Genomic DNA, 26968 nt, shown 5'->3' on the forward strand with positions numbered 1-26968 from the left:
ATATCTAACCATAGCTCTAAGCACAGTCACCTGAATTTTGGAGAGGATTAAAATGAATTCTGAGTAAAAACCTTTGGCATTTCCCAATGCTAATAAAAACTGTTTGAAGTTTGTAAATTCTCCCTGGCTGTGTGCATTTCTCTTGGGTGCTTTGAAAATTCTCACATCCTAAAGATGTGTTGGCATGTTAATTGGCTGACGTAGGTTGTAGTAGATGAATTGCAGGGGAATAATGGGGGAGTTGGTGGGCGGGTGAACAAGTATAATTTACAAGGTATACTTTAAGAGAGGGAATTAACGCAATGAGTCAAAAGACCTCTGCACAGGGAGTATATAAGGTATGAGATTAGTAAAATCTCATACCTTATAGAGAATCAGAAGCAACCAGGAAAACTAAATAACTTGCTGTCTCCTCCCCTTCCTCAGCCCCCCTGCTGTCTCCTCCCATCCCCCAGCCTTCTGGCTACTCCTCCTTTTCCCTTTCTTGTCCCCACCCACCCCCCGCCCCCGATCAGTCTGAAGAAGGGTTTCGGCCCGAAACGTTGCCTATTTCCTTCGCTCCATAGATGGCACTTTCCCTTGCAACCGCAAGAGATGCAACACTTGTCCCTTTACCTCCCCCCTCGACTCCGTTCAAGGACCCAAGCAATCGTTCCAGGTGCGACAGAGGTTTACCTGCATCTCTTCCAACCTCATCTATTGCGTCCGCTGCTCTAGATGTCAGCAGATCTATATCGGTGAGACCAAGCGGAGGTTGGGCGATCGTTTCGCCGAACACCTCCGCTCGGTCCGCAATAACCAAGCTGACCTCCCGGTGGCTCAGCACTTCAACTCCCCCTCCCACTCCGCCTCCGACCTCTCTGTCCTGGGTCTCCTCCATGGCCACAGCGAGCAGCACCGGAAATTGGAGGAACAGCACCTCGTATTCCGTTTGGGGAGTCTGCACCCCGGGGGCATGAACATCGAATTCTCCCAATTTTGTTAGTCTTTGCTGTCTCCTCCCCTTCCTCAGCCCCCCTGCTGTCTCCTCCCATCCCCCAGCCTTCTGGCTACTCCTCCATTTCCCTTTCTTGTCCCCACCCCCCCCCGCCCCCGATCAGTCTGAAGAAGGGTTTCGGCCCGAAACGTTGCCTATTTCCTTCGCTCCATAGATGCTGCTGCACCCGCTGAGTTTCTCCAGCTTTTTTGTGTAACCCAGGAAAACTAAAGGCTGGTTTCAGTGTTAAAGAATAATAGTACTCAGCACCCATTTGTGTGCTCCTAATTGAAATTGTCCTTCTACAGGTGCACAACCTTTTATCCAAAAGCCTTGGGACCAGACACTTTTCGTAATTCAGAATTTGTCGGCCTTCGTAATGGAAAATTTTTAGCGTAGATTTTAATGGCTGGCTCAGTGGTCGAGTGCTCGGCTCATATCCGCAAGGTCGCGAGTTTGCGCCTTGATCCCAGCAGTTCCTCGGTCGCGAGTTTGAGTCTTCGATGTAGTTTTTTCTTGCAGAATAAATGTCTGTATGAAATGCAGTGTGTTGAATGAATTCCTGAATTTGTAAATGTGACCGCAGCATTGAATCACCTCTCGCACTCATGTAACCCTAGCGGGGCTACATGACCTTAGGCGGGCTAAGGCGACATTTTCACACTCTTATATCCGTGTGCAGCAGAGGCGACGTGCGTTTGGCGCCAAACGTGAGCTTTGGCGTGCCATGTTTAGCGCCAAACGTGAGCTTTGGTGTGCAGACGACATCCTGGAAAAAATGTCCAGTTTCTTCCAGGTAGGCGATATACCCTCCCGGGCAATATACCCTCCACTTCTCTTTTATGAATGGGGATTTAGTTCCCCTTTCTTCCAGGACCGACCAGAGGTTCTGCTGTCACCTCTGCGGGCCGCCCTCGGTGAACGTCCTGTCTCCCTGTCCCTGGGAGAGCAGGGGGCGATCAAACAGCACAATACCCCCCTCCCCGTCCAACTCCAGAGGAATCCGCTCCCCGATGGGACGCTACGGCGACAAGTGGCAGTTCGCCACAGCCCGAGCTGCGCGACTCCAAGAACAAGACGTCCTTTGCGCACCATCAGCTTCTGCCCATACGGGGACGTGTTCCTCTCGAGTTGGAGCGGAGCTGGGCTGGAGTTGCTGATCTGGGATCTCCGTGCTTGCAGTGGGCCTGGGGGTCGGTGTCCCGATGAGGGGGCACAGCTCGGGCTGTGGGCGAACTGCCACTTGTCGCCGTAGCGGCCCATCGGGGAGTGGCTTCTGGTGGTCCTGATGTCTCCGGTATGTTTTCAGTTTTCCTCTGGAGTTGGAATGGGGCTGGGCTGCTGCTGGCTGTGGGTCTCTGGGATCTCCGTGCTTGCAGTGGGCCTGGGGGTCGGTGTCCCGTTGGTATTGACGTCTCCGGTGACTGGCACTTTATGCTGGCATCGCCGACGTGAAGACAGTGCAAAGCCCCTGCGCCAATGCAATGGGCGGGGAGCTGGAGAGGGGAGGGAAAGGGTCACACACATGGCCGGGAAGCAGAGGGGTGTATGTGGGGTGAAACTGAAGGGAGCGACAATCTGCTGCTCCCTGCCCGCTGAGTTAAAAAGTTCCCACGCAAGACTCACGATACACTGTGTATCGTGAGTCTACCGTGGGAACTTTTTAACTCAGCGGGCAGGCAGCTTCATATTGTCAATTATTAACCCTCCCACGCAATATACCCTCACCTTCTCTTTTATGAATGGGGATTTAGTTCCCCTTTCTTGGAGGACCGACCGGAGGTTCCGCTGCCACCTCTGCGGGCTGCCCTCGGTGAACGTTTTCAAGGACCTTTCTTCAAGGCCCGAAAAAATGTCCGCTATTCGGAGGTTTTCGTTATTTGGATCTTCGGATAAAAGGTTGTGCACCTGTACTGTGTTTGAAACCAGCTAATCCCATCTTCATCTTATAATTAAACATCAATCATTCCATCCTTTAGTGAAACATCAAATCTTGAAATTTATGCAAAAAAAGGTCAGTGTCACCCTGAAGTCCTTTGGTTATCTACTGCACCCTTTTATGTAATCAATCAAAAGCCGATGATTGCACCTGAAGTCCAGCATAGAGGGTGTATGATGATGTCAGAGACCAGAGCCATCTCCTCCTGATCTGAGAGCTTGCCATCCATGGATCCTGTTACATTCTGCAGCAGCCAGCTGCCTGAAATGGGAATATAAAAATGGGGTATAAAAATGAACCATGCAAAATAGGTTGAAAGCTTTACTCATTTCCTGACGAGTGCCAGAATTGTGAAGTATGTGGCTGTCCAAACAGCTACAGACTGTTTAGAGCAAGTGAGATTTGTGATTATAATTATTAAATGATAAAAAAAATATGGTCTTCACTTTGGAAACGTTTATCATATTTCTGATTTTCTTCACTTTTTTTTGGAAAACTATAATTAACAAATTGATATATAATGCTGGCTTATAATTTAGTCTTCTGCCCTATATACTGACACAAAATATGTTGTCTATTTTACTGATTGCAGCTTTTGGACTTTTTGGATTATCACCCATTTTCTTTCATCTCGTTGATTCGGAGATCATTGGAATTTGCAGTTAGCTACACATTTACAAGTGCTGGTGAAGGTGCGGTGTTTGAGAGGTTCATTGTTCAGTGCATGAACCTCATTAAAATGATTGTCAAAAATGATGCTTACAAGCCAGCAAAGAACACTGAAGGTACATTTAATTCCATGTATGTTGCTTGTTATTCCTCCTCCATAAAGATCTTTTTCAACCTTTCTTCTCAATGTGATTTCATCATATTCTATCTCTGGTTACCTGTGTTGTAGTAAATAACGTAAAGTAGCATGCATATTCAGATATATTCTACTGTGCTCTCCAGAATTTAACGAGTGACTTATGTAACTGCTGGAGAATTACAAACATTTTTTGAGGAGAAAAGGTTCTGTTCTTGAAGTATTGATTTGAAAGATTTGCAGCATAAATACTGGGTAAACCATAAAGTGGATGAAATTAATGTAAGCATAATATTGACAAATGTATTAATTTTTCATATCATGCAGTTATTATAATGCGCAATGGCATTATGCGCATTATCTTGGAGAGCTGCATTACATTAACTCGGAAAGAGCCGTAGTCTGTTCAGTCCTGTATGATCTCTGAATTATGGCCTGCTTTTAGTAAATCACTAGACCAAGTCTGTTCCCCCAACGTGCGGTTGAGGGGGGGGGCGGCACGCGGCGTCATACACATTAACCACCCCCCCACACACACACTAACTACCCCCCCCCGCACAAACGCTAACTACCCCCCTTGACGGGGGGGGGGGGGGACAGGGAGGGGGGGGAACAGGGAGGGGGGAACGGGGTCGGTCCCACTTCGATCGGCGGAGGCATATGGAGTTGTGCAGGGCTGGTCCCGACATTGCGTGGGGCTCCACAAACCTTGCACTGTTCGAAAATCACCCTTGCAAAGGTGGTAGTGAGCCACCTTGTTGAACTCCTGAAGTCCTGGTGAAGATACTCAGATTTTACTAGACTAAGTGGGACCCGTTGGGTCCCAGCATCACACGGGAGGGCTGGTCACCAACGCAATATTCCACCTTTCCACCAATTCCAATACTGCTCGCCAGTGGGTGGGGGGGGGGAGGGGCGTCTGTTGCGCTAGTATGGGTGTTGCGGGCCGAAGGTACTGGTTTCCAGAGGGCTAGTATAGACATTGGGGGCCGTATGGATGCTTGGGCAGGCATCCAACTGTTGCAACGATTTTAAAAGCCAAGCCATTCATTTTGTGAACACAAACTTGTTAAAAAAAGGGCGAGGCAAACAATTGGGTTGCAGACACCCGACCACCAAAATTCACTGTGAACACAAACTTGTTCAAAAAAGAGGCGAGGCAAACAATTGGGCTGCAGACACCCGACAACCAAAATCCATTTTGTGAACACAAACTTTTTAAAAAGGGCTGCAGCCACTTTACAGCCGCATCGAGGGGACTCACCGTGGAGTAGACGTGCCTTCAGTGTTATTCGCAGCTCAGAGAGCCGTGAGCCGTATCCCTCTCGCTTTCTGGTTCTGGCAGAGACTGAGTGAGGCACAACACTTCCTGGTTTTATAGTCCCTCCCCCTGCCGCCAGCGGGGGCAGCAGTGAGAATGTGGAATTTTGTAAAATCATTAATATCTCTCTCATTTTTAATCGACGGAAAAAATCCTCCGCACTCATACGGCCGAGGGGGGCTCTGAGCGAGGTGGCCAAAATTGACGGCCTAAGGTGGCGGCGTTCTCTCGGATATCGCAGCACTGTCGGCCAAAAGCGGTCAAGATCAGCCATTTCTTAATATACTAGACCCTGTTCCCCCAACGTGCGGTTGTGGGGGGGGGAGGCAGCATGCAGCATCACACACACTAACTATTCCCCCCGCACTCACGCTAATTACCCCCCTTGATATTATATTAATATTATTAATTTTCTCCTTTTACCCCATAACCACACCTTATCTACTGACACATAGCCCCCAACTTGCAGTCACACCTAGAGGGGGGGGGGGGGTAGAGAGTGAGGGCAGAAAGAGAAGGGGCAGAGACAGAGAGAGAGAGTCAGACAAAGAGAGAGGGGGGAGAGGGAGAGTGGGGGGTAGAGGAGGGAGGGGGGGAGGGAGAGGAGGAGGAGAGAGAGAGAGAGAGAGGGTCAGAGTGAGGGGGTGCTGAGGGGGGTGAGGTGGGGAGTAGGGAAGGGGAGGGAGGGGCGAGGGTGGAGGGAAGAGGGTAGGGGGTGTGGAAGGGAGGGGGGCGAGAGAGGGAGGGTGGAGAGAGAGGGGGGGGGAGGTGGGGAGCAGGGAGTAGGAGGGAGGGTGGAGGGAAGGGGGTAGGGGTGTGTGGAGGGAGGGGGGGTTTAGGGGAGGGATGGTGGGGGAGGGGAGGAGGGGGGGGGGGAGAAAAAGAGGGGAGATGGGGGAGGGAGAGGAGAGGGGGGGGGTGAGGAGAGGGGGAGAGGAGAGGGTAGAGGGAGAGGGGAGGGGAGAGGGGAGGATGGGGAGAGTGGTGGGGAGAGAGAGGGGGGGAGAGAGAGAGAGAGAGAAAGGAAGAGAGACAGGGGGGAGAGAGAGAAAGAGAGAGGGATAGGGAGAGAGAGATGTGGGGAGAGAGGAGGGGAAAGAGAGAGAGCCTTTTTATTTCAACCCAAACCCCCCAAACAAGCATTTGCAGGCATTGCTTACTCACAGTTGTGTAGATATTTGTTCAGTCATTCAGTGCTCAGAGTGTCCTCCAGCTTGCAGACACTGATTGAGGCACACCACTTTTATAGTCACTCCCCCTCCCTCCAACGGGGGCAGCAGAGAGAATGGGGAATTTTGTAAAAACATTAATATCTCTGCCATTTTTCATCGACGGGAAAAATCCTCGGCACACACGCGGCGGAGGGGAGCTCTGAGCGAGGTGGCCAAAAATGACGGCCGTAGGTGGCGGCGTTCTCACGGAAATCGCAGCACAGATGGCCAAAAGCGGTCAAGAACAGAGATTTAGTAATATAGAAGATAGATAGATAGATTTGCCCAAAATCATGAAACATACCTTACCCAATTTCTCTTTTGCTACATTGTTACTGCATTGCATCAGTAAACCAAATATTTTAAATTTAAATTGATGCATTTTAACTTGTTAATGGTTCCCTTACTATGGGATTTTTTTTCAATTTTAATGTGTAAATCTCTCAAATATAAAATTAATGTAAAAACATTTAGGTAAGAACATATTAGAAATGTTGCTTGTGCACTTTTATCTGTATGCTTCACTTCCAGGCATCACTTCTGAATAATATTTTAATTATAAACTTAACACTTTCTCAATTTAGTTGTTGCAGCTGCATAATGTAGTAACAGATTGGACCTAGAATTCTGTTCTCATGACTTTTTGCACTTATCTCCCTGGTTCGCCTTTAAGCTTTTCAGCCTCAATTTTTTTAAATTCCCGACCACACATTCATTGTCTTCTATAAATAGCCCTGAAACAATTTCTTGACATTTTTACCTTTCACATGCAGTGTCATTTCATCTAAGCTTTTCCGTTCATGTTCTCCTCCGCATTAACAAGTTAATTAGAGAATTATGAGAATCAGATCAGATTTTAGTTCCACCTGAAACTAAATGTGCTTAGTTAAGACAGACATGGGAGCCTCTTGTTTCCAAATCAAAGGTAAGTAATAACTTTCTAAATAATTATGTTTGACAGCTTATAGAAATGTAGCAATTTCATCCTCTGAAAAAGATAATACCCCAAAATCTATCGTTTGTTTTAAGCTGTAAAAAAGATGATTATCCTGTTGTACTTTTTCTTGTTGAAGTAGAGCAGTTGTGTTTTAGTGGAGAAGTTGTTGCCCTGCTATGGCACTCTTTTCATTGTGTTACTCCTGCAACAGCCTCATTTTTCTCTATGTATTTTAAGTGCTCGTTTTTGCATCAAAATATTTTGTTAGTTTGCAATGCCAATTCCCGAATCTGTTTTTATGTTTTAATTCTTGGCTAGGTCCTTACTAGCTTCTTACTGTGATGTTATGTTTCATTCTGTCATTTCTGCCTATCTTTCTTTGTTTTTCCTTTTTCTGTCTGTCATTATCCTTTTTTCTCCTACTATTATCGAACCAGAAACCACATCGTTCAAAATGGCGGCGGCGCGGGCACATCGTGACGCCCCGTGTCTCCCAAGGATTGGAGAAATAGCGACAATTCCCCTACCTGTTTCAAGGCCGCTCACACGGAGCAGTCTTTTATCCCTCTCGTACAGCCGACAGGAACTTCTGGACTTCGGTTCCTGCGGCTGCACCGGGCGATCACCGTCTCGCTCCTGAGCTCGTCAGAGCAACGGAGCACCGGAGCCGCGGAGCTGGAGAACGCCAGCGGAACCGCGGGGCTGGAGAACGGCAGCGGAGCCGCGGGGATGTAGAACCCCAGCGGAGCCGATGGGCTGGAGAACGCCAGCGGAGCCACGGAAGAGCGGAGCAACGGAGCGGCAGAACACCAGCGCGCACCAAGCCGGCTCGGCTGACCGGAAGCACCAACAGACGGCGACACGGACGAAAGCACCGCCGGGGACGCAGAGGTGGGTTAAAGGCCAGGTTAGAGCTAGCCCTACACAGGCTAGCGATTCCTAGCCTTTTCCTCGCCAACGTACGCTCACTGGCAAACAAAATGGACAAACTCCGGCTAAGGATCACTCCCCACAACTAGACCAAAGACTGCAACATCCTGATCTTCACGGAAACTTGGCTCAACATCGACGTTCCTGATAGCGCCATCCAGCTAACGAGGTGTCATTTACTCCGAGCGGACAGGACAACAGACTCCGGTAAGACCAGAGGTGGGGGTCTGTGCATTTATGTAAACAAAGCATGGTGCACGGACTCCACCATCATCGAGAGTCACTGCTCAGCTAACCTTGAGTTCCTCTTGGTTAGATGCAGACCATTCTATCTGCCGAGAGAGTTCACCTCCACTGTTGTGACTGCAGCCTACATCCCTCCTGATGCTAATGCCAAGCTTGCAATGAAAGAGCTGCATACTGCCATTAGCAAACAACAGCCTCGTAACCCCGAGGCAGCCTTCATTGTTGCGGGTGACTTCAATCACTCCAACCTGAAGACTGTACTCCCCAAATTCCACCAATATGTCTCCTTCGCCACTAGAGTAGACAAGACACTGGACAAAGTCTACACCAACATGACTGAAGCTTACAAAGCCGTCCCCCTCCCCCACCTTGGTCAGTCTGATCACCTCTCATTTTTCCTGCTCCCTCAGTACTCCCCACTCATCAGACGGGTTAAACCCACTGTGAGGACAGTTAAAGTCTGGTCAGAGGAAGTGGACTCCACACTTCAGCAGTGTTTTGGAAACACTGACTGGAAGGTGTTTGCAGCCCAGGCCACCCTTGACTCCCACACGGACATTGATTCCTACACATCCTCTGTTCTGGACTTTATAGACTCCACCATCAATAGTGTCACCTCCCTCAAACGGGTGACCATATTCCCGAATCAGAAGCCATGGATGAACAGCGAGGTCAGGCTACTGCTGAAAGCACGGGACCGCTTTCAGGTCAGGCGATGCTCGAGCCTACAGTTCATCCAGGGCTAACCTGAAGAGGGGCATCAAGAAGGCCAAGCACCTGCCATAAGCTCAGGATTGAGGAGCACTTCAACAACAACTCCGACCCCCGACGCATGTGGCAAGGCATCCAGGCCATCACGGACTACAGACCCTCCAACATCACCCCCACATCCAGCGACGCCTCCTTCCTTGAGGAGCTTAACCGCTTCTATGGCCGCTTCGACAGGGGCAATCTAGAGACAGCCATCAAGGCAGTGCTCCCTGCTGATCACCAACCCCTCACACTCACCCCCTACGACGTGTACGTGGCACTGAGTAGGACTAATGCACGTAAAGCTGCTGGCCCTGACGGCATCCCCGGGCGCGTGCTCAGGGCCTGTGCTGCCCAGCTGACAGACGTCTGGACTGACATCTTCAACCTGTCACTTGCCCAAGCAGTTGTCCCCACTTGCCTTAAAACCACCTCCATCGTGCCGGTGCCAAAACACTCCACTGCGGCAAGTCTCAACGACTTCCGCCCAGTTGCGCTTACTCCCATCATCACCAAGTGCTTCGAGAGGCTGGTCCTGGCACACCTCAAAGGCTGCCTACCCCCCACACTGGATCCCTATCAGTTTGCCTACCGCAAGAACAGGAGTACGGAGGATGCCATCTCAACGGCACTTCAATCCGCCCTCTCCCACCTCGACAACAGAGACACTTACGTAAGAATGCTGTTCATCGATTACAGCTCAGCATACAACAACATTATACCCTCTAAACTGATCAACAAACTCGGTAACCTGGGCATCGACCCCTCCCTCTGCATCTGGATACTGGACTTTCTAACCAACAGACCCCAGTCTGTGAGGTTAGACAAGCACACCTCTTCAACCCTCACCCTGAACACCGGCGTTCCACAGGGCTGTGCTGAGCCCCCTCCTCTACTCCCTATTCACCTACGACTGCACACCTGTACATGGTACTAACACCATCATTAAGTATGCAGATGATACAACGGTGATTGGCCTCATCAGCAACAACGATGAGTCAGCCTCTAGGGAGGAGGTCCAGCTGCTAGCAGCATGGTGCGCTGACAACAACCTGGCCCTTAACTCCAAGAAGACCAAGGAGCTCATTGTGGACTTCAGGAAGTCTAGGGGCGGTACGCACATCCCCATCCACATCAACGGAACGGAGGTGGAACGTGTTTCCAGCTTCAGGTTCCTGGGGGTCAACATCTCCGATGACCTCTCTTGGACCCACAATACCTCAACTCTGGTCAAGAAGGCTCACCAGCGTCTCTTCTTCCTGAGGAGACTGAAGAAGGTCCATCGGTCTCCTCAGATCCTGGTGAACTTCTACCGCTGCACCATCGAGAGCATCCTTACCAACTGTATCACAGTATGGTACGGCAACAGATTTGTAGAATCTCATTATTTTAATTATTTCCAATCATTTAAATAGGCAATGAAAGCACTGCAGAGGGTGGTGAAAATTGCCCAACGCATCACCGGTTCCTCGCTCCCCTCAATTGAGTCTGTCCAAAGCAAGTGTTGTCTGCGGAGGGCGCTCAGCATCGCCAAGGACTGCTCTCACCACAACCATGGACTGTTTACCCTCCTACCATCCAGGAGGCGCTACAGGTCTCTCCATTGCCGGACCAGCAGGTCCAGGAACAGCTTCTTCCCTGCGGCTGTCACACTACTCAACACTGTACCTCGGTGACTGCCAATCACCCCCCCCCCCCTCTCCTCCCACAGGAAAAACACTATGACTGTATGCATGTAAATAGATTTATTTATTGAAATCATATTCTATGTCGCTCTCCAGGGAGATGCTAACTGCATTTCATTGTCTCTGTACTGTACACTGACAATGACAATTAAAGTTGAATCTGAATCTGAATCTGAACATTTCATGCTGAGTTTTTACTATTTCAGTAGTCTATAAATATGCAGGACCCCATTCCTTAAGCAGCCCTCTGAACCACATGCTATGTCTGTGTACTGCCAAGTATCTTCCATAAATCTAATGGTTTTATTACTGTTTCTAATTGCTTTTGTGCCTGTCTTAAATCCTTATGCTTCATAAGGAGGGATGAATATTAACTCATTTAACTGAACTCAAGTTTGATTTTCCATGCTTAGATAATCAGACATCAAAATCCTGAATTAACCCTGACAGATTTGCAGAATCTCATTATTTTAATTATTTCCAATCATTTAAATAGTTCTGAAATGTCTCAAATGTAGCTTACAATTATGATTGGGGTAGGTTTCAGTGCGGGCATTGCTCAAGCAAGGGGGCTTAAAGTCCTCAATTGTCCAGACCATTCGACATCGGTCAGAAGGAGAGACCCCAATCCAAACCGTCACCACTTCATGTTCTCCAAAGATGCTGCCTGACCTGCTGAGTTACTCCAGCACTTCGTGTCTTTTTGTATAAACCAGCATCTGCAGTTCCTTGTTTCGACATACAGCCATTGGTCATTGATATCTGGACCAGATTTATTTTAAGGATTAACAAATCATCCTTATTATTAATAGTTAAAATCGCAGGCTCAGCTGTGTCAACAAAGATAACAGTTCTCTGGACTTGAAGCAGCCAAAGAGAGTTGGGGGGATTGGAGGAGTTGGGGTTTGGAAGTGAGGGTGAGAAGAGACAGTGGGTAATGGGAAGAATTATTGACCTGGACAAGTGTGAGTGAGAGGTTGTGGTTTGTGACAGGGAGAAAAGATTTTCAGAGCAGAAACAGCTATCAAAAGTGGAATGGGACAGAGGTGGATGGGGAGAGGTGGTTATGTGCACAGAGGGGATTAATTTTTGCTTATGAACCTGAACCTTGACAGGTCGGTACCATATTTTCATTTTCCTTCTTTAAAATTTCATTGTCAATACAAATACATTTTATAATTTGGATTTTTTCATCAGTTTTAGTTTGAAATTCTTGAGGTCTGGAATGTAACTAATGAGAAATGTTTTTCATTGTCAAATGTTCACCTTTTGAAAAAAATGTCACAATTTTTTAATAATATGGGCATTACAGCCTATATTTCATAGCTTATTTTTCCATTTCTACAACCTTTAAATATTGTTACATTTTACAGCTATTTCAATGTGTTCACTAATGTAGTGATCAAACAATAAATTGACAATTGATTCGAGACAAGATGCACCACTATCTTGAGTGCAACTATAAATGCTCAGTGCCTTGCTAGTGAGGCTCAAATGTAGTCATAGAGTCATACAGCGTGGAAATAGGCCCTTCGACCCAACTTGCCCACACTGGCCAACATGTCCTAGCTACACTTGTCCCACCTGCCTGCGTTTGGTCCATATCCGTCTAAACCTCTCCCATCCATGTACGTGTCTAATTGTTTCTTAAATGTTGGGATAGTCCCTGCCTCAACCACCTCCTCTGGCAGCTCATTCCATACACCCACCATCCTTTATGTGAAAAAGTTACCCTTCAGATTCCCCTTCTTTTCCCCTTCTCCTTAAACCTATGTCCTTTGGTCCTTGATTCCTCTGGGCAAGAATATGTCTGAGAATCATTTAAAAAATAGCAATCCTTATTGAAAATAAGTTTAAAAATTAAAGCTTTAGCACATGAATTTGAGTTAGAATTTCACCTCCAATTGTTTTGCATCTTAAAGTCCGCATATTTTTTTGTCTTTATCTTAAGCGGCTTGAATCCTTTTAGGTTTTTGCTGAAATATATGAAAATGTTGCAGAATAGGTCCCTTGTGACTTTCTTTCGACATACATTAGCGGAAATTTTGTTTAACTTGAGATCTGTAGCTGTAATTGTGAAGAAATTGGTGCACAAGTGCATTACATTGATGAGAACGTTAATCAGATGGAACATTAATGTTACATTATATTATAGCTGATATCATTTGTTTTGCATATCATTTTAGCAAGCAAGCCTGAAACTTTGGAAGCACACAAGATAAAAATATCTTTTTTCAACCATTCAACTTTAACTGAAATCTGTAGAAGATTGGTATCGCATTATTTCCTTTTGACACCTGAGGAACTATCTATGTGGGAGGAAGACCCTGAAGGTTTTGGTGAGTTTTGAAAAAAATTATATTTCAATTCTTTATAAATCATTCAAGACATTTGTCTTTTATAAATGTTCAGGTTATAGGTTTTTGATGTTCAAAACATCTGCACACAATATATTTTGAAACATTAAACTTGCAATGGGTTCCATGCACTTAGCATGAAATGTTCATTTCTTAAATACCTTGGGTGAACATTTACATTACAACTACTGAAACATAGAATGCACATTAATTCTAAGAGCATAAAACCCGCGTGGCACAATTTAAGTTTTGAAAGATGCCATCATCCTAAATATACATCACAGTTGTGTACGCTTTCAGATATTTTCCTTTGGAGCATTATTATCTGGATTTGTATCCACGTAAGAAGCCACAGGCGAATATAAAGCTTTTTTTGATGAAATCTTTGTTGGTTTACACCTTGACACGATGTGCTAGTAAACTGATTTACTGGTTGTCAAACCCACTGAGTAAAGAAGATTTGTATATATAAATATAATCAAAGAATGAATTACAATTTGTCACTTTAATTCAATGAGGTTATTAGTATTAAGTGAATGCGACTGGAATGTGCGTTGCCTTAATACATGAACTCAAAACTTGCAAATTAAATCAGACATATGGTACATGAATAGAAAGGGTTTAGACGTATATGGGCCAAATGCAGGCAAATATGACAAGCTTAGATGGAGCAGCTTCGTTGACATAAACGAATTAGGCTGAAGGATCTGTTTCATTTTTTTAAAAACTATTGCAACAATTACTTTTAATTTGCCTTCACTGTGGCTAGTACAGAACTGAGCAATTTTTTAATCTTAATTTGGTTTTTAGTTTAGTTTAGAGATACAGCGCGGAAACAGGCCCTTCAGCCCACTGAGTCCACATCGACCAGCGATCCCCGCATATTAACACTATCCTACACACACTAGGGACAATTTTTACATTTACCAAGCCAATTAACCTACATACCTGTACGTCTTTGGAGTGTGGGAGGAAACCAAAGATCTTGGAGAAAACCCATGCATGTCACGGGGAGAATGTACAAACTCCGTATAGACAGCACCCGTAGTAGTGATCGAACCTGGGTCTCCGGCGCTGCATTCGCTGTAAGGCAACAACTCTACCGATGTGCCACCGTGCCGCCTTAAAATTAAATTTCAACTTCAAATATTTTATGGTGCTGTACTGTACAATAGTTGCCAACATACTAAACTGAAATGTGAATTGTGATGATGTTGCAAGCATCCTTCAAATGGATATTGACAAGCTGAAAGAGTGGCGTCCATATGGCATGTACAGTAGAGTACAGTGTGGAAAAAATGGGAGGTTGTTCATTACGATGGAGAAAAGTTTTGGTTTTCTTGTATGCAAGTAATTCAAAGCCAATTTGCAGGTACACAAGGCTACGAGGAAGAGAAAAAAATATTCTTAATTGTTTGTGGATTTGAGTATAGGACTAAAAATGTCTTACGATAATTATATACAGATTTGACATGATCTCACAGGGAGTGTAATTTCCAATTTTAGGTGCATTTTAGAAAAGGATATTTTTGTCATCTTATTCATATGTTAGATTGGTTACAGGTACGCAATGCCCAGCTGGGTTTGACACATGCTTCTGGATCAGATCTTGTGACCCTCCAACAACTTAACCACAATGCAGACACCAGAGATTGCAGATGCTGGAATTGCGAGTAAAGAAAGAACAACTGGAGGAATTCAGTAGGCCTGGCAGCATCTGTGGGGGGAAAATAGACCCAGCAGTCTAATGAAGGGTCCAATCAAAAATGTCATCTGACCATTTCCCTTTAGAAATTCTGCCTGGCCTGTTCAGCTTGTTTAGTTTAGTTTGTTGGAAATGCAAATGGGCCCTTCGGCCTACCGAATCCATGCCGACCATCAATCACCCATTCATACTAGTTCGACTTTCATCCCACTTTCGCATGCACTCCCTACACAAGGGGCAATTTTACAGTAGTCGGTTATCATACAAACCTGCACATATTTGTGAAGTGGGAGAAAACTGGAGCATCCGGAGGAAACCTGTACAGTCACAGGGAGAATGTCAAAGCTCCACACAGAACCCGAGCGCTGTGAAGCCCGTTTGCTCCAGCAGTGTGTTTTTTAACTTAACTACAATGCTCTGTTATCTCTGGCCTTTGTCTTGCCTCTTCCTGGAGTTGTCCTGTGCTCCGACCCCTTTCCTTTCAATTTGTTTCTTTTTTGTTGTGTTCCTCTCTTCTTTTATTCTTGAAAGATATCAGGTGTTTAATGTGTATTTTATGAAAAGTGGTTTTGTAGCAATACGTTGCTTATTCCTTTATTAACTCATTTGAAATGGAATGCTATTCTTGACATTCATGTTGAAAATATTCATTTTTTAATGTTTTTTTAATTTCAATAGCAGTGGAAGAGGCTGGAGGGGATTCTTACAAATACAGTTTACGGGTAAGTTTGATGATAATCAGATTTATTTCTATTGATATTGTGTTATTAAAGGATGATTTCTCTAAATCCAATTCATTGTTTGAGTTACAGCTTAATTTAATATAATGTTACATTTATGGACCAAACAATAATCATTAATTCATATGACAACTTATTGGTACTGGTTTATCATTGTCAAAGTACTGAGGTACAGTTTAAATTATTTTGCTATCCAGGCAAATAATACCCGACATGAGTTTAATCCTACTGCCTGTGTTCGGCTGGCGACTGGAAGGTAGCCGGTTCGAATCCCGCTTGGAGTGCATACTGTCGTTGTGTCCTTGGGCAAGACACTTCACCCACCTTTGCCTGCGTGTGAATATGTGTGAGTGATTGGTGGTGGTCGGAGGGGCCGTGGGCGCAGATTAGCAGCCACGCTTCCGTCAGTCTGCCCCAGGGCAGCCGTGGCTACAGAAGTAGTTCACCACCTCCGAGTGTGACTGAGGAGTGAATGAATAATGCGATGTAAAGCGCCTTGAGTATCTAAAAAGGCGCTATATAAATCCCATCCATTATTATTATTATTACTGCACATGAGAACAACAGGTAGATCAAAAACAGAAAGGAAACTATGTATGTATAGTGTGATAGCTACAGAGAAAGAGCAGGTAAAACAAGTGCGAGAACCACAACCAGGTAGATTGGAAGATGGTTAATCAATTCCAAGCATACAAGGTCTGTTCAAGAGACTGGTGACAGTGGAGAGGAAGCTGATCTTGAATCTCCTGCTGTGTGCTTTCAAACTATTAGAGTAGTGGGGTCATAAAGCATGGAAACAGGCCCTTCGGCCGTACATGCCGACCGAAACCCGCTATCCACACTAGTCCCACATGCTGCATTTGGCCCATATCCTTCTAAACCTTTCCTATCCATGTACCTGTCCAAATGTCTTTTAAATGTTATTATATTACTTTCCTCAATTACCTCCTCTGGCAGCTCGTTCCATTTACCCTCCACAGTTTCCCCTCGTGTTCCTATTAAAAGTTTCCCCTCGTGATTCCTCTTCTCAAGGTAAAATACTCTAGGCATTCACTATCTATTCTCTTGATGATTATATACCCCTCTATAAGATCACCCCTCAGCTCCTGTGCTTGAAGGAATAAAGGCCTCCCCTAACATCCTTCCTATAACAGAGTGACCCGAACTGACGACAATACCTCAAATGCAGCCTCACCAACGTGTTGTACAACTGTAACACACCAACCCAACTTGTACACTCAATACCTTGAAAGATGTAGGCCAATGCACAGTAAGCTGCCTTGACCACCCTGTGAAGCAGGAGCCTGTCATTCACTGTAAATGTCGTGTCTGGATTGCTTTCCCAAAATGGAGCACATCACACATATCTGCATTCAATTCCATTAATCATTCCTCAGATCACTTGTTCAGCTAATCAAAATCCTGCTGTAATTTTTGATGACCATCTTCACTATATACAATATCACTAACTTTACAATCATCTGCGAACATGCTAATCATCTATTCTACATTCTCGTCTGGGTCATTGGCTAAAAACCACAAACAGCAGTGGGCCCAGCACCAATCCCTGGGGCACACCACTAGTCACAGGTCTCCAGTCCAAAAAACAATCCTCCTACATTGTCCTCTGCTTCCTTTCATGAAGCAAATTCTCTATATAGTTGATTAGCTCTCCCTATATCCCAAGTGATCTGGAAGTGGTGGCGCTGCCCTGCAACTGCGGCTCGCCTGCAGTCCGTTTGTCTTTTCTTTTTTTTGTTTTCTATTGTCCGTTACAGTTTATTTCAGTTCATTTTAGATGTGTATGTGTGGGGGGGGGGGGGGGGGGGGGGGGGGTGGGAGAAACTTGTTTTAGTCTCTTCCTTCGGGGGGGATGCGACCTTTTCTTGTCGTATCCTCCGTCTCCGTCTGCGCTGAGGCCTAATGGCGGAGCTGGCGGCCTCCAACTGGGACCGACCTCGAGGCTCCGGAGGCAGAGCCAGCCAGGATTTACCAACGCGAGGCTGTTTGACCGGGGCTGTGGTGGCGTTGCGGCACTGGAATTTAGAAAGATGAGAGGGGATCTTATTGAAACATATAAGATTATTAATGGATTGGTAATGCTAGAGGCAGGAAACATGTTCCCGTTGTTGGGGGAGCCCAGAACCAGGGGCCACAGTTTAAGAATAAGGGGTAGGCCATTTAGGACGGAGATGAGGAAAGCATTTTTGCCCAGAGAGTTGTGAATCTGTGGAATTCTCTGCCTCAGAAGACAGTGGAGGCCAATATCTTAAAGATAGGGGAGTCAAGGGATATGGGGAGAGGTCAGGAACGGGATACTGATTGTGAATGATCAGCTATGATCACAAAGAATGGCAGTGCTGGCTCGAAGGGCCGAATGGCCTAAACCTGCACCTATTGTCTATTTTCTATTGTGTGTCTTGGTGCTTTTTGTTTAGTATGGCTTTATGGTAAGTCGAATTTCACTGTACCTTAGTTGGTACATGTGACAATAAACTGATCATGAAACCTTGAATAATCTGGAATAATAAATGTATTGGTAACAGTGCATGAAGTTTGATAGCTATAAAGTACCATCTGTATCTAAAACCTTCTTGGTGAAAATGCATCAACTTTACTGGTGTTGACGTGCCTTTAAACTGTCCCTGAGATTACTGTTCAACAGTGGTGTAGTTGATTCTTAATGGCCTTCTGAAATTAGTGATGAGTAACACTCAATTCAGTTGCCTTGCCAATAAAGCTTCAGTAAACCTTGCCAAATGAAACCCTAAAAAACAGACTCATTTTTACATCACCAGAGCACCAGCCAACTGAAATATCATCCATTTTCCACATATTGATTTAATTCGGTATTTTGCTACCTTCCCATTATCCTCCGAAAACCTTCATTTTTCTTTTTCAAGATTAAAACTTTGTAGTTATTTTGGTTTCACAGAAATCGATACCCATTTGCACTGGCTTCCTGATATTTGAATTGTATATTGCTTGGTCCTCAAATTTTCACCGGACCACCTGCATCCAGCATTCCACTATTTAAGAAGTACTCTGTTCCACCCCCTTGAGGTCTGAAGTGGATGATCTCACTTGTAATTGCGTTAAAATTTTGGAAACTTAAACCCCTGTCCCACGGTACGAGTTCATTCCAAGAGTTCTCCCGAGTTTGCCCTGATTCGAACTGAGATTTTCGGTAATGGGCGCTCATCGGTCGTCGGGGCTCTCGTGGACATTTTTCATCATGTTGAAAAATCTTCATGAATCTTCCCGTGCTTACCTGCCGTTAGCGATTCTTCCCGAGTACCTGCCGTTAGCGCTAAGAGACGTCCCCGAGCTCCGACGTACCCGCTACGTTCATTCTCCGTGCTTACCACGAGTTTGATTTTTTTTAAAACCCGGGAGAGCTCTTGGAATGAACTCGTACCAGGGGACAGGGCTATTAGAAATGAAGCAAAGACTTTGTAGACGGTGTAGACCAATTATACGTGAATGTTCTGTATTGGATGACAATGATGGGGACAAAACTACGGTTGTTCTAGGTTTATTTTTGTCACATGTATCAAGGCATAGTGAAAAGTATTGTTTGGCATGATTTCCAAACAGATGATATATACCATACATCAGTCCGAATTCAAGTACAATAGATAAAGAAATTCATGACAGATTTGCATGGGGACACTCAAGAGAAATTGCATTCAAATGGCACACATTGTAGATAGTTGTCAGAAGAATCGAGCAACATAAGTAAACACAAGTAATGAGGATTTTGGACTTACTGTTTGCTACTGTATGCTGATGAAGTGGATCCAGTACTAACTTTCAAAGTGGCACCAGTTAAATTTTAAAAGAGAAAGAATTGCAATAAAATAGTGGAAAAATAGTGAAAAACTGAAACTAATTAAATGAACTGGTGAAAATTGAATGGCTTTAGAATAGTCTTATATGCTTAAAGATTGAATAATCTATAGACACACTGAACTTTATCTCCCGTTCTGTATTATGTTTACATATTCTGTTGTGCTGCAGCAAGTAAGAATTCCATTGTCCTATCTGGGACATATGACAATAAACCTCTCTTGACTTGGCTAACAATCATGTTGGAAATTCCAAACATTCTGAAAATGATGAATTGCTAAGGATATATAAAAGGTTTATGCTCTGTATTACTGAAGTTGTTATCAATACTTTTTAATTGAAACATAGCAATATTTCTCTCAGAATTGCACGAGTGATGTGTTAAAATGTATTTTGTCTTTTATTTGTAGCCATGCACGGAAGTGCTGTTTTTGGATGTTTTTCACGAGCACAGCCAAACACTTACACCTGTCTTATTAGAAATGGTTCAAAATCTACACGGTATGTTTCATTCTTTTTAGAATATATTTTAAATTCAACGTGCTAATTTTATCAGATTGTTTAGTTATTTTGGCATAGATGAGATGTTTTTAGATCTCTTTAAACATTTTGTACTAGGATAACAAAATCCCTGGTGGAATTTCAACTGTATCCCAAAATTGTATGATGTAAAATAACTTTGCATTTGCAGTAAATTTTAAACATGGGCATATTTAGTTTTAAAATATTTTCATGTGTTCTTATTTCCAAATTGTTGATAGCTATTTTCATTCACTTAAATTGTGTGCCATTTAGCACCAGTATTTATCTTTCAGTGATTGAGGACGGCTTCTGACATCATGGTTGATTTGTAACTTTACTCCTTATAACTGTATTTTGCTCATACCCCATTATACTGTTATGTGCTGAGTCATCCAACACTGAAATACACCCTTCAGCACAGCTGATTCTAGCCAACCAATTTGGCAACCTAGGCTAGACCTATTTGCTTGCATTTAGCCCATATCCCACTAAACCTCTTCCATCCATGTACCTGTCCAAATGTGTTTTAAATGTTATACCTGCCTCTACCACTTCTCCTTGGCAGCTCACTTAACAGACCTTTCATCCCTTATGTGGGGAAAAAAAGACCCCTCTTTAAATCTTTCCACTCTCACCTTAAATCTACGTCCAAATATATGGAGGCTTGGGATAATCTCAAATGTAGATCTGATTGATATTAAGAAGTAAAAATCTCATGCAAAGGTCACTAAATGTGACATGCCTTTTAAAACCTTTTTCAGTATAAAAAATATTGATCAGTCCATTTGTGTCAGGCCAGTTGTCGAAGATCTCAAAATATGAAGAGGAAATGTTTTTTACCTTATGTGATCACCTAACAATATTATTATTGAGCACTGCAGTAAATTATATTTTTAATTATATTTTTAATTGTTCTATGCCACTTTCAATTTTGTACATCTTTGAATTATTTTTATACTTTAATATAGTTTTTTTCCTGTGCCTGGGAATTATACCTTTTTTTAAAAAATATTTGTGGAATCTTGAAAGAAGTCAGTTCTGAAATCCCTTCTAATTATTGAACATCTTTTAAACAATTTCACGAATACATTTCTGTACACTTATCTGAACAAAATTCATATTTGATGTCTAGCCCCATAATCATCATCATCACAATTTATATGTGAATATTCTTGAATGATTCCTATACCATTTGTTCTTTCAAAAATTTAAACGTTTTGAATTGCAGCATGCTTGCAATAAAGAATACCAGGACAGAGAAATAGCTACTTAGTGGGACATTCCTTGACATTTGGAAGAAGGAAAATGTGCTCTCCTCAAAGAGGTGGCTGAGCAGTAACACTGGCAATAGATATTATATTGGCAGTGATTTTTCCCCATTTGTTTTCTATATCTGTTTTCTCAGCTAATGCATCAATCCCTCAGTACCGATTGAAGTTTGCTCAGATTGCATGTCAAGTAACTGAATGCAACTGATGCTTAAGAAAATAGATGCTTAAGAAAATAATGTTGCAGTGGGAATAAAATTGCTTAGTTCTAGATATTTTAAAATGTGCAGGTATCAATTTATAAACTTTTGACAGAGTGAAGCAGACGGCAGCCATTTGTCCAGCCTGTCCATTTCAAAATGTAGACATTGAGAGATTGATATGTGTAAGAAGGAACTGCAGATGCTGGTTTAAATCGAAGATAGACCCAAAATGCTGGAGCAACTCAGCGGGAGAGGCAGCATCTCTGGAGAGAAAGAATGGGTGATGTTTCTGTTCAGACTCAGTCTGAAGAAGGGTCTCGACCCGAAGCGTCACCCTTTCCTTCTCTCCAGAGATACTGCCTGTCCTGCTGAGTTATTCCAGCATTTTGTGTCTGTCTACAAAAGATTTATATAAAATAACTCTAACATTTTTAAAGAATTTGAGGTATTAATTTTGATGCATATTATGAAACACTGAGCAAAACCAGTTGTATTATTTTTGAAACCCTCAAAGGAAATTAATTAAATATTATATGTTGCAGTACAATTCAGAACCCATTTAGTGTAAAATAAATTAGAGCTGGATGGAGATAATTTGGATTAAAATAAAATTAAGTCAATAGAATTTTTTGCCTTATTACAGTGTCACAGCGACAATTTGTATCACATTTTTGCAGTAGATTTATAATAATAATAATAATAATAATTTTATTTATAGAGCACTTTAAAAACAAACATAGCTGCAACAAAGTGCTGTACATCACTAATCATTGACAAAAAAGTTAATACACACCAAAAATAACAATCAAAAGAAATAGTAGGAAAAGACATGTAAAATAAAGAAACATCAAAAACACCACAAACAGAAGCAAAGCCTCAGGCATGGTCAAAAGCCAGGGAGTACAAATGCGTTTTAACACTGGATTTGAAGATGGACAGTGAGGGGGTCTGTCTGATGTGCAACGGCAGGGTGTTCCAGAGTGCCGGAGCAGCAACAGAGAAGGCTCTATCCCCTCTGAGCCTCCGACTAGACCTCGGTACCTCCAGGAGCAGCTGACCAGCTGACCTGAGGGACCGGGCAGGAGCGTATGGGTGGAGCAGCTCAGAGAGGTAAGGCGGGGCGAGCCCATTCAGACATTTAAAAACAAATAACAGTATCTTAAAATGAACCCGAAAGTGCACCGGGAGCCAGTGTAGGGAGGCCAGAATTGGCGATATGTGCTCCCTCTTTCGAGTCCCTGTTAAAAGGCGAGCAGCAGCATTCTGAACCAACTGGAGACGAGCCAGTGAAGAACGAGCAACACTAAAATAGAGCGCGTTACAGTAATCCAGCCTAGATGTAATAAAGGCATGGATTACTGTCTCAAAAAGCTGCCGCTCGAGAATGGGCTTCACCTTCGCCAGCTTCCTTAGGTGAAAGAAGCTGGACTTAACCACCACGCATATTTGGCGATCTAATTTAAAGTCACTGTCCATCCTAAAACCCAGGTTCACAACTGTTGGCTTCACGTACCTTGACAATGGATTATAAAGAATTTGCATCCATTTAGAACCTTAGAATCATAGTCATACAGCATGTTATCAGGCCCTTCTGCCCAACTCATCCATGCTGACCAAAATGCCCCATCTAAGCCCAGGAAGATGGACTTGGCATAGCCCCAGGAAGTTCTAAAGTACTTGATAAGTAATTATTGACTTTGAAATAGTTACCAATATGCCATCCAATGTCAATTGTGTGAACCTTGCTACATTGATTGTATTGTTCTTTGCAGATTATTTTTTATTGTCAGCTTTTACATTGTTTTTTTTTAAATCTCTTTATGTTAATCAGTCAGGGTATTGAGTATAGAAGTTGTAATGTTATGCTACAGTTGTACAACACGTTTGCGAGGCCACATTTGGAGTATTGTGTTCCATTTTGGTTAAGGAATTATGTAATTAAGCTGGAACGAGTGCAGAGAAGATTTACGAGAATGTTACCAGGACTCGAGCATGTGGGCTATAGGGAAAGGAAGGGCATGGTAGGACTTTATTTCTTGGAACGCAGGAGACTGAGGAGTGGCCAAATGTGGGCAGCTGGGCAGCGTAGATAGGGCATCTTGGTGAGCATAAACTAGTTGGGCCGAAGGGACTTTCCTTGTCATATGACAACGACTCTAGGATGAAATATGTGAAAGAGGAAAGAGGAACAAGTATTAAGCAATGGTTCAAAGGACAGATCAGTAATGAAATGCAAGATACTCTAAAATGAGTTCAGAAAACATGATAGCAAATACTAAAAACTTGTTCAAGAAGAAGTAAATATCAAAAATCTTGACTACATAGAGTCATGGACCATGGACCATGCCAGCCACAATGCCCCCTCCACCTAGTTCCAGCTGCTTGAACCCCCATTCTTCTAAACCTATCTATGTACCTGTCCAAATGTCTTTTAAATGTTGTTATCGTATCTGCCTCAACTACCTTCTTTGACAGCTGGTTTTATATCCCCACCACATTCTGTGTGGAAAAAGTTGCACCTCGGGTTCCTATTAATTCTTTCCCCTCTCACCTTAAATCTATTTAATTTAGTTTATTTTTGTCACGTGCGTCGAGGTACAGTGAAAAGTTCTTGTGTTTTTGTGCTATACCATATAACCATATAACAATTACAGCACGGAAACAGGCCATCTCGACCCTTCTAGTCCGTGCCGAACACATAATCTCCCCTAGTCCCATATACCTGCGCTCAGACAATAACCCTCCATTCCCTTCCCATCCATATAACTATCCAATATACAGTTCAAAGTATGTTCTCTGGTTCTTGATTCACCTACTCGGTGTAAAAGATTCAGTGCATTCACCCCATCTTTCCATTCATGATCTTATACATTTCTATAAGATCACCCCTCTGTCTCCTGCACATTAAGGAATAAAGTACGAGCCTGCCCAACCTCTCCCCATATCTCAGGACCTCGTGTCCTGGCAACATACATACTGGTAAATCTGCTCTGCACCAATCCCTGAGGCCCACCACTAGTGACAGGCCACCAGTCTGAGAAACAACCTTCCACCATTACCCTCTGCTTCCTTCCATGAAGCCAATTCTTTATTCAGTCAGCTTAGCCCCCCCCCCCCCCCCCCCACCCTTCCCCCTGGATCCCACATAATCTGGTTCCAGAGCAGCCAAGCATGCAGAATCTTTACAAAGGCCTTGGCCAAGTCCATATAGACAATGGTTACTTAATAACATATAACCATATAACAATTACAGCACGGAAACAGGCCATCTCGGCCCTACAAGTCCGTGCCGAACAACTTTTTTTCCCTTAGTCCCACCTGCCTGCACTCATACCATAACCCTCCATTCCCTTCTCATTCATATGCCTATCCAATTTATTTTTAAATGATACCAACGAACCTGCCTCCACCACTTCCACTGTAAGCTCATTCCACACCGCTACCACTCTCTGAGTAAAGAAGTTCCCCCTCATGTTACCCTAAACTTCTGTCCCTTAATTCTGAAGTCATGTCACTTCTCCAAAAAAACTCTATAGGATCCGTAAAACACAATCTACCACGTACAAAACCATGCTGTGACTATCCACAATCCGTCCCTGTCTATCAAAGTGCATATATATCTTATCTTAGAATCCTCTCCAGTATCTTGTCTGCAACATATGTTAGGCTCACGTCTATAGTTCCTAGGCTTTTCTTTTCAGCCCTTCTTAAATCGAGGTACATTAGCCACTCCGGCACCTCGCCTGTGTCTAATCTTGATTCTTCTCTCCAATTCAAGTTAGTTCTTAAATATAGTGGTCTATTGTAGATGTCAGGTAATGTACAACTCCTCTATAATTCCCAAATTCTGAGCTTTTTGTTTCTCTTTGACCCCTGATGCACATCTTTAATGGTTCAGTGCATCAATGGATACTTATTGTCACATATGCAATTAAACATTATATAGTGAAATTAACTTTGCATATGATGCCGGCACCGCCATGTTAGGAGCCATTTCATTAAGCTCACAGTAGGGGTGGAAGATTGCAACATTCATGTGGTCTGCCCTGTTTCGATGAATGCAATCAACCCGGCGTGCACAATCAAATAAGATCAAATAGAACAAGTTGTCCTACAACTTTAGGCTGCGCACAGTTTAAGAATAAGTGGTAAGACATTTAGAACGGAGACAAGGAAACACTTTTTCACACAGAGTGTTGTGAGTGTAGAATTCTCTGCCTCAGTTGGAGGCCGGTTTTTCTGGATGCTTTCAAGAGAGAGCTAGATAGGGCTCTTAAAGATAGTGGAGTCAGGGGATATGGGAAGAAGGCAGGAACGGGATACTGATTTGGGATGATCAGCCATGATCACATTGAATGGCGGTGCTGGCTCGAAGGGCCGAATGGCGTACTCCTGCACCATTTGTCTATTGGTAGCATTGAGAGTTTTTATGAGGTCTGTACTAAAAAATGTAACAGCCAAGCCGATTTTCACTTAATTGTATGAAAAGCCCACTGTCTCTGCAATCACACTGGCGAACCTTCATTGTACAGGTGCACAACCTTTTATCCGAAAGCCTTGGGACCAGACACTTGTCGGATTTCGGACATTTTCGGATTTCCGAATGGAAGATTTTTAGCGTAAATTAGGTAGGTAGCGCGGGCGGCTTGAAAAGTCTGGAGCGGCTGCCTCCACCCCGGAGACGGGGGAATCATTGGAAATCATTGCATAAATGTTAGTCAGTTAGTTTGGAGGGATTTTATGTGGGGGGGTGAAGGGGGAAACTTTAATTCTTAGTCCCCTACCTGGTCGGAGAGGCAGGGAGCGGTCAATGCCTTACCGGGTCGCCGTGCAGTAAGCTCCGCAGCGCTTTGGCCGCTAACTCCCAGCTGGGGGCTGCGGGCGTCCGGCCGCGGGCGGCGCCGGTTGTAGCTCCGACCCCGGCAACTCTACCCCTAGCTGCGAGGCGCTCCAAATCCAGCGCGGCCCGCGGCCGGTCGCCCGCAACCCCAGCTCCGCGATGTTGGGAGTCGGCGGCGTCGCAGTGCTGGGATACCAGCGGGGAGCGGGCAATGCCTTACCGGGACGCCGTGCGGTAAGCTCCGGAGCGCTGTGGCCGCCGACACACAACATCACGGAGCTGGGGCTGCGGGCGTCCGGCCGCGGGCCGCGCTGGATTTGGAGCGCCGCGCAGCCAGGGGTAGAGTTGCCGGGGTCGGAGCTGCCCGTGGCCGGACGCCCGCAGCCCCAGCTGGGAGTTGGCGGCCACAGCGCTGCGGAGCTTACTGCACGGCGACCCGGTAAGGCATTGACCGCTCCCCGCCTCTCCGACCAGGTAGGGGACTAAGAATTAAAATTTCCCCCTTCACCCCCACCTTCACATAAAAGCCCTCCAAAATAACTGACTAACATTTAAGCAATGATTTACAGATGTTTAAGTGTCTCCCCGGTCTCCGGGGAGGAGGCAGCCGCTACAGTAATACAGACCTGGGTTGACCGTGGGTCGTTTCGGGTCAAGTTTGGCGCCAAACGCGAGCTTTGGTGT

At 44.5% G+C, this 26968-nt stretch overlaps 1 protein-coding gene across 2 annotated transcripts in view; it reads left to right on the forward strand.

The window, feature by feature from the left end:
• Window positions 1-26968, forward strand: part of ipo11 (importin 11) — a 333610-nt gene that overhangs the window by 71924 nt on the left and 234718 nt on the right. For both annotated transcript variants that reach the window (XM_055634916.1, XM_055634917.1), the window contains exons 11-14: window positions 3508-3700; window positions 12987-13139; window positions 15541-15584; window positions 19862-19952. In XM_055634916.1, coding sequence (XP_055490891.1) covers window positions 3508-3700; window positions 12987-13139; window positions 15541-15584; window positions 19862-19952 — 481 coding nt within the window. The remainder of the gene's footprint in view (window positions 1-3507; window positions 3701-12986; window positions 13140-15540; window positions 15585-19861; window positions 19953-26968) is intronic.

This window comes from Leucoraja erinacea, chromosome 1 (genome assembly GCF_028641065.1).
Source record: "Leucoraja erinacea ecotype New England chromosome 1, Leri_hhj_1, whole genome shotgun sequence".
Classification (NCBI taxonomy): domain Eukaryota; kingdom Metazoa; phylum Chordata; class Chondrichthyes; order Rajiformes; family Rajidae; genus Leucoraja; species Leucoraja erinaceus.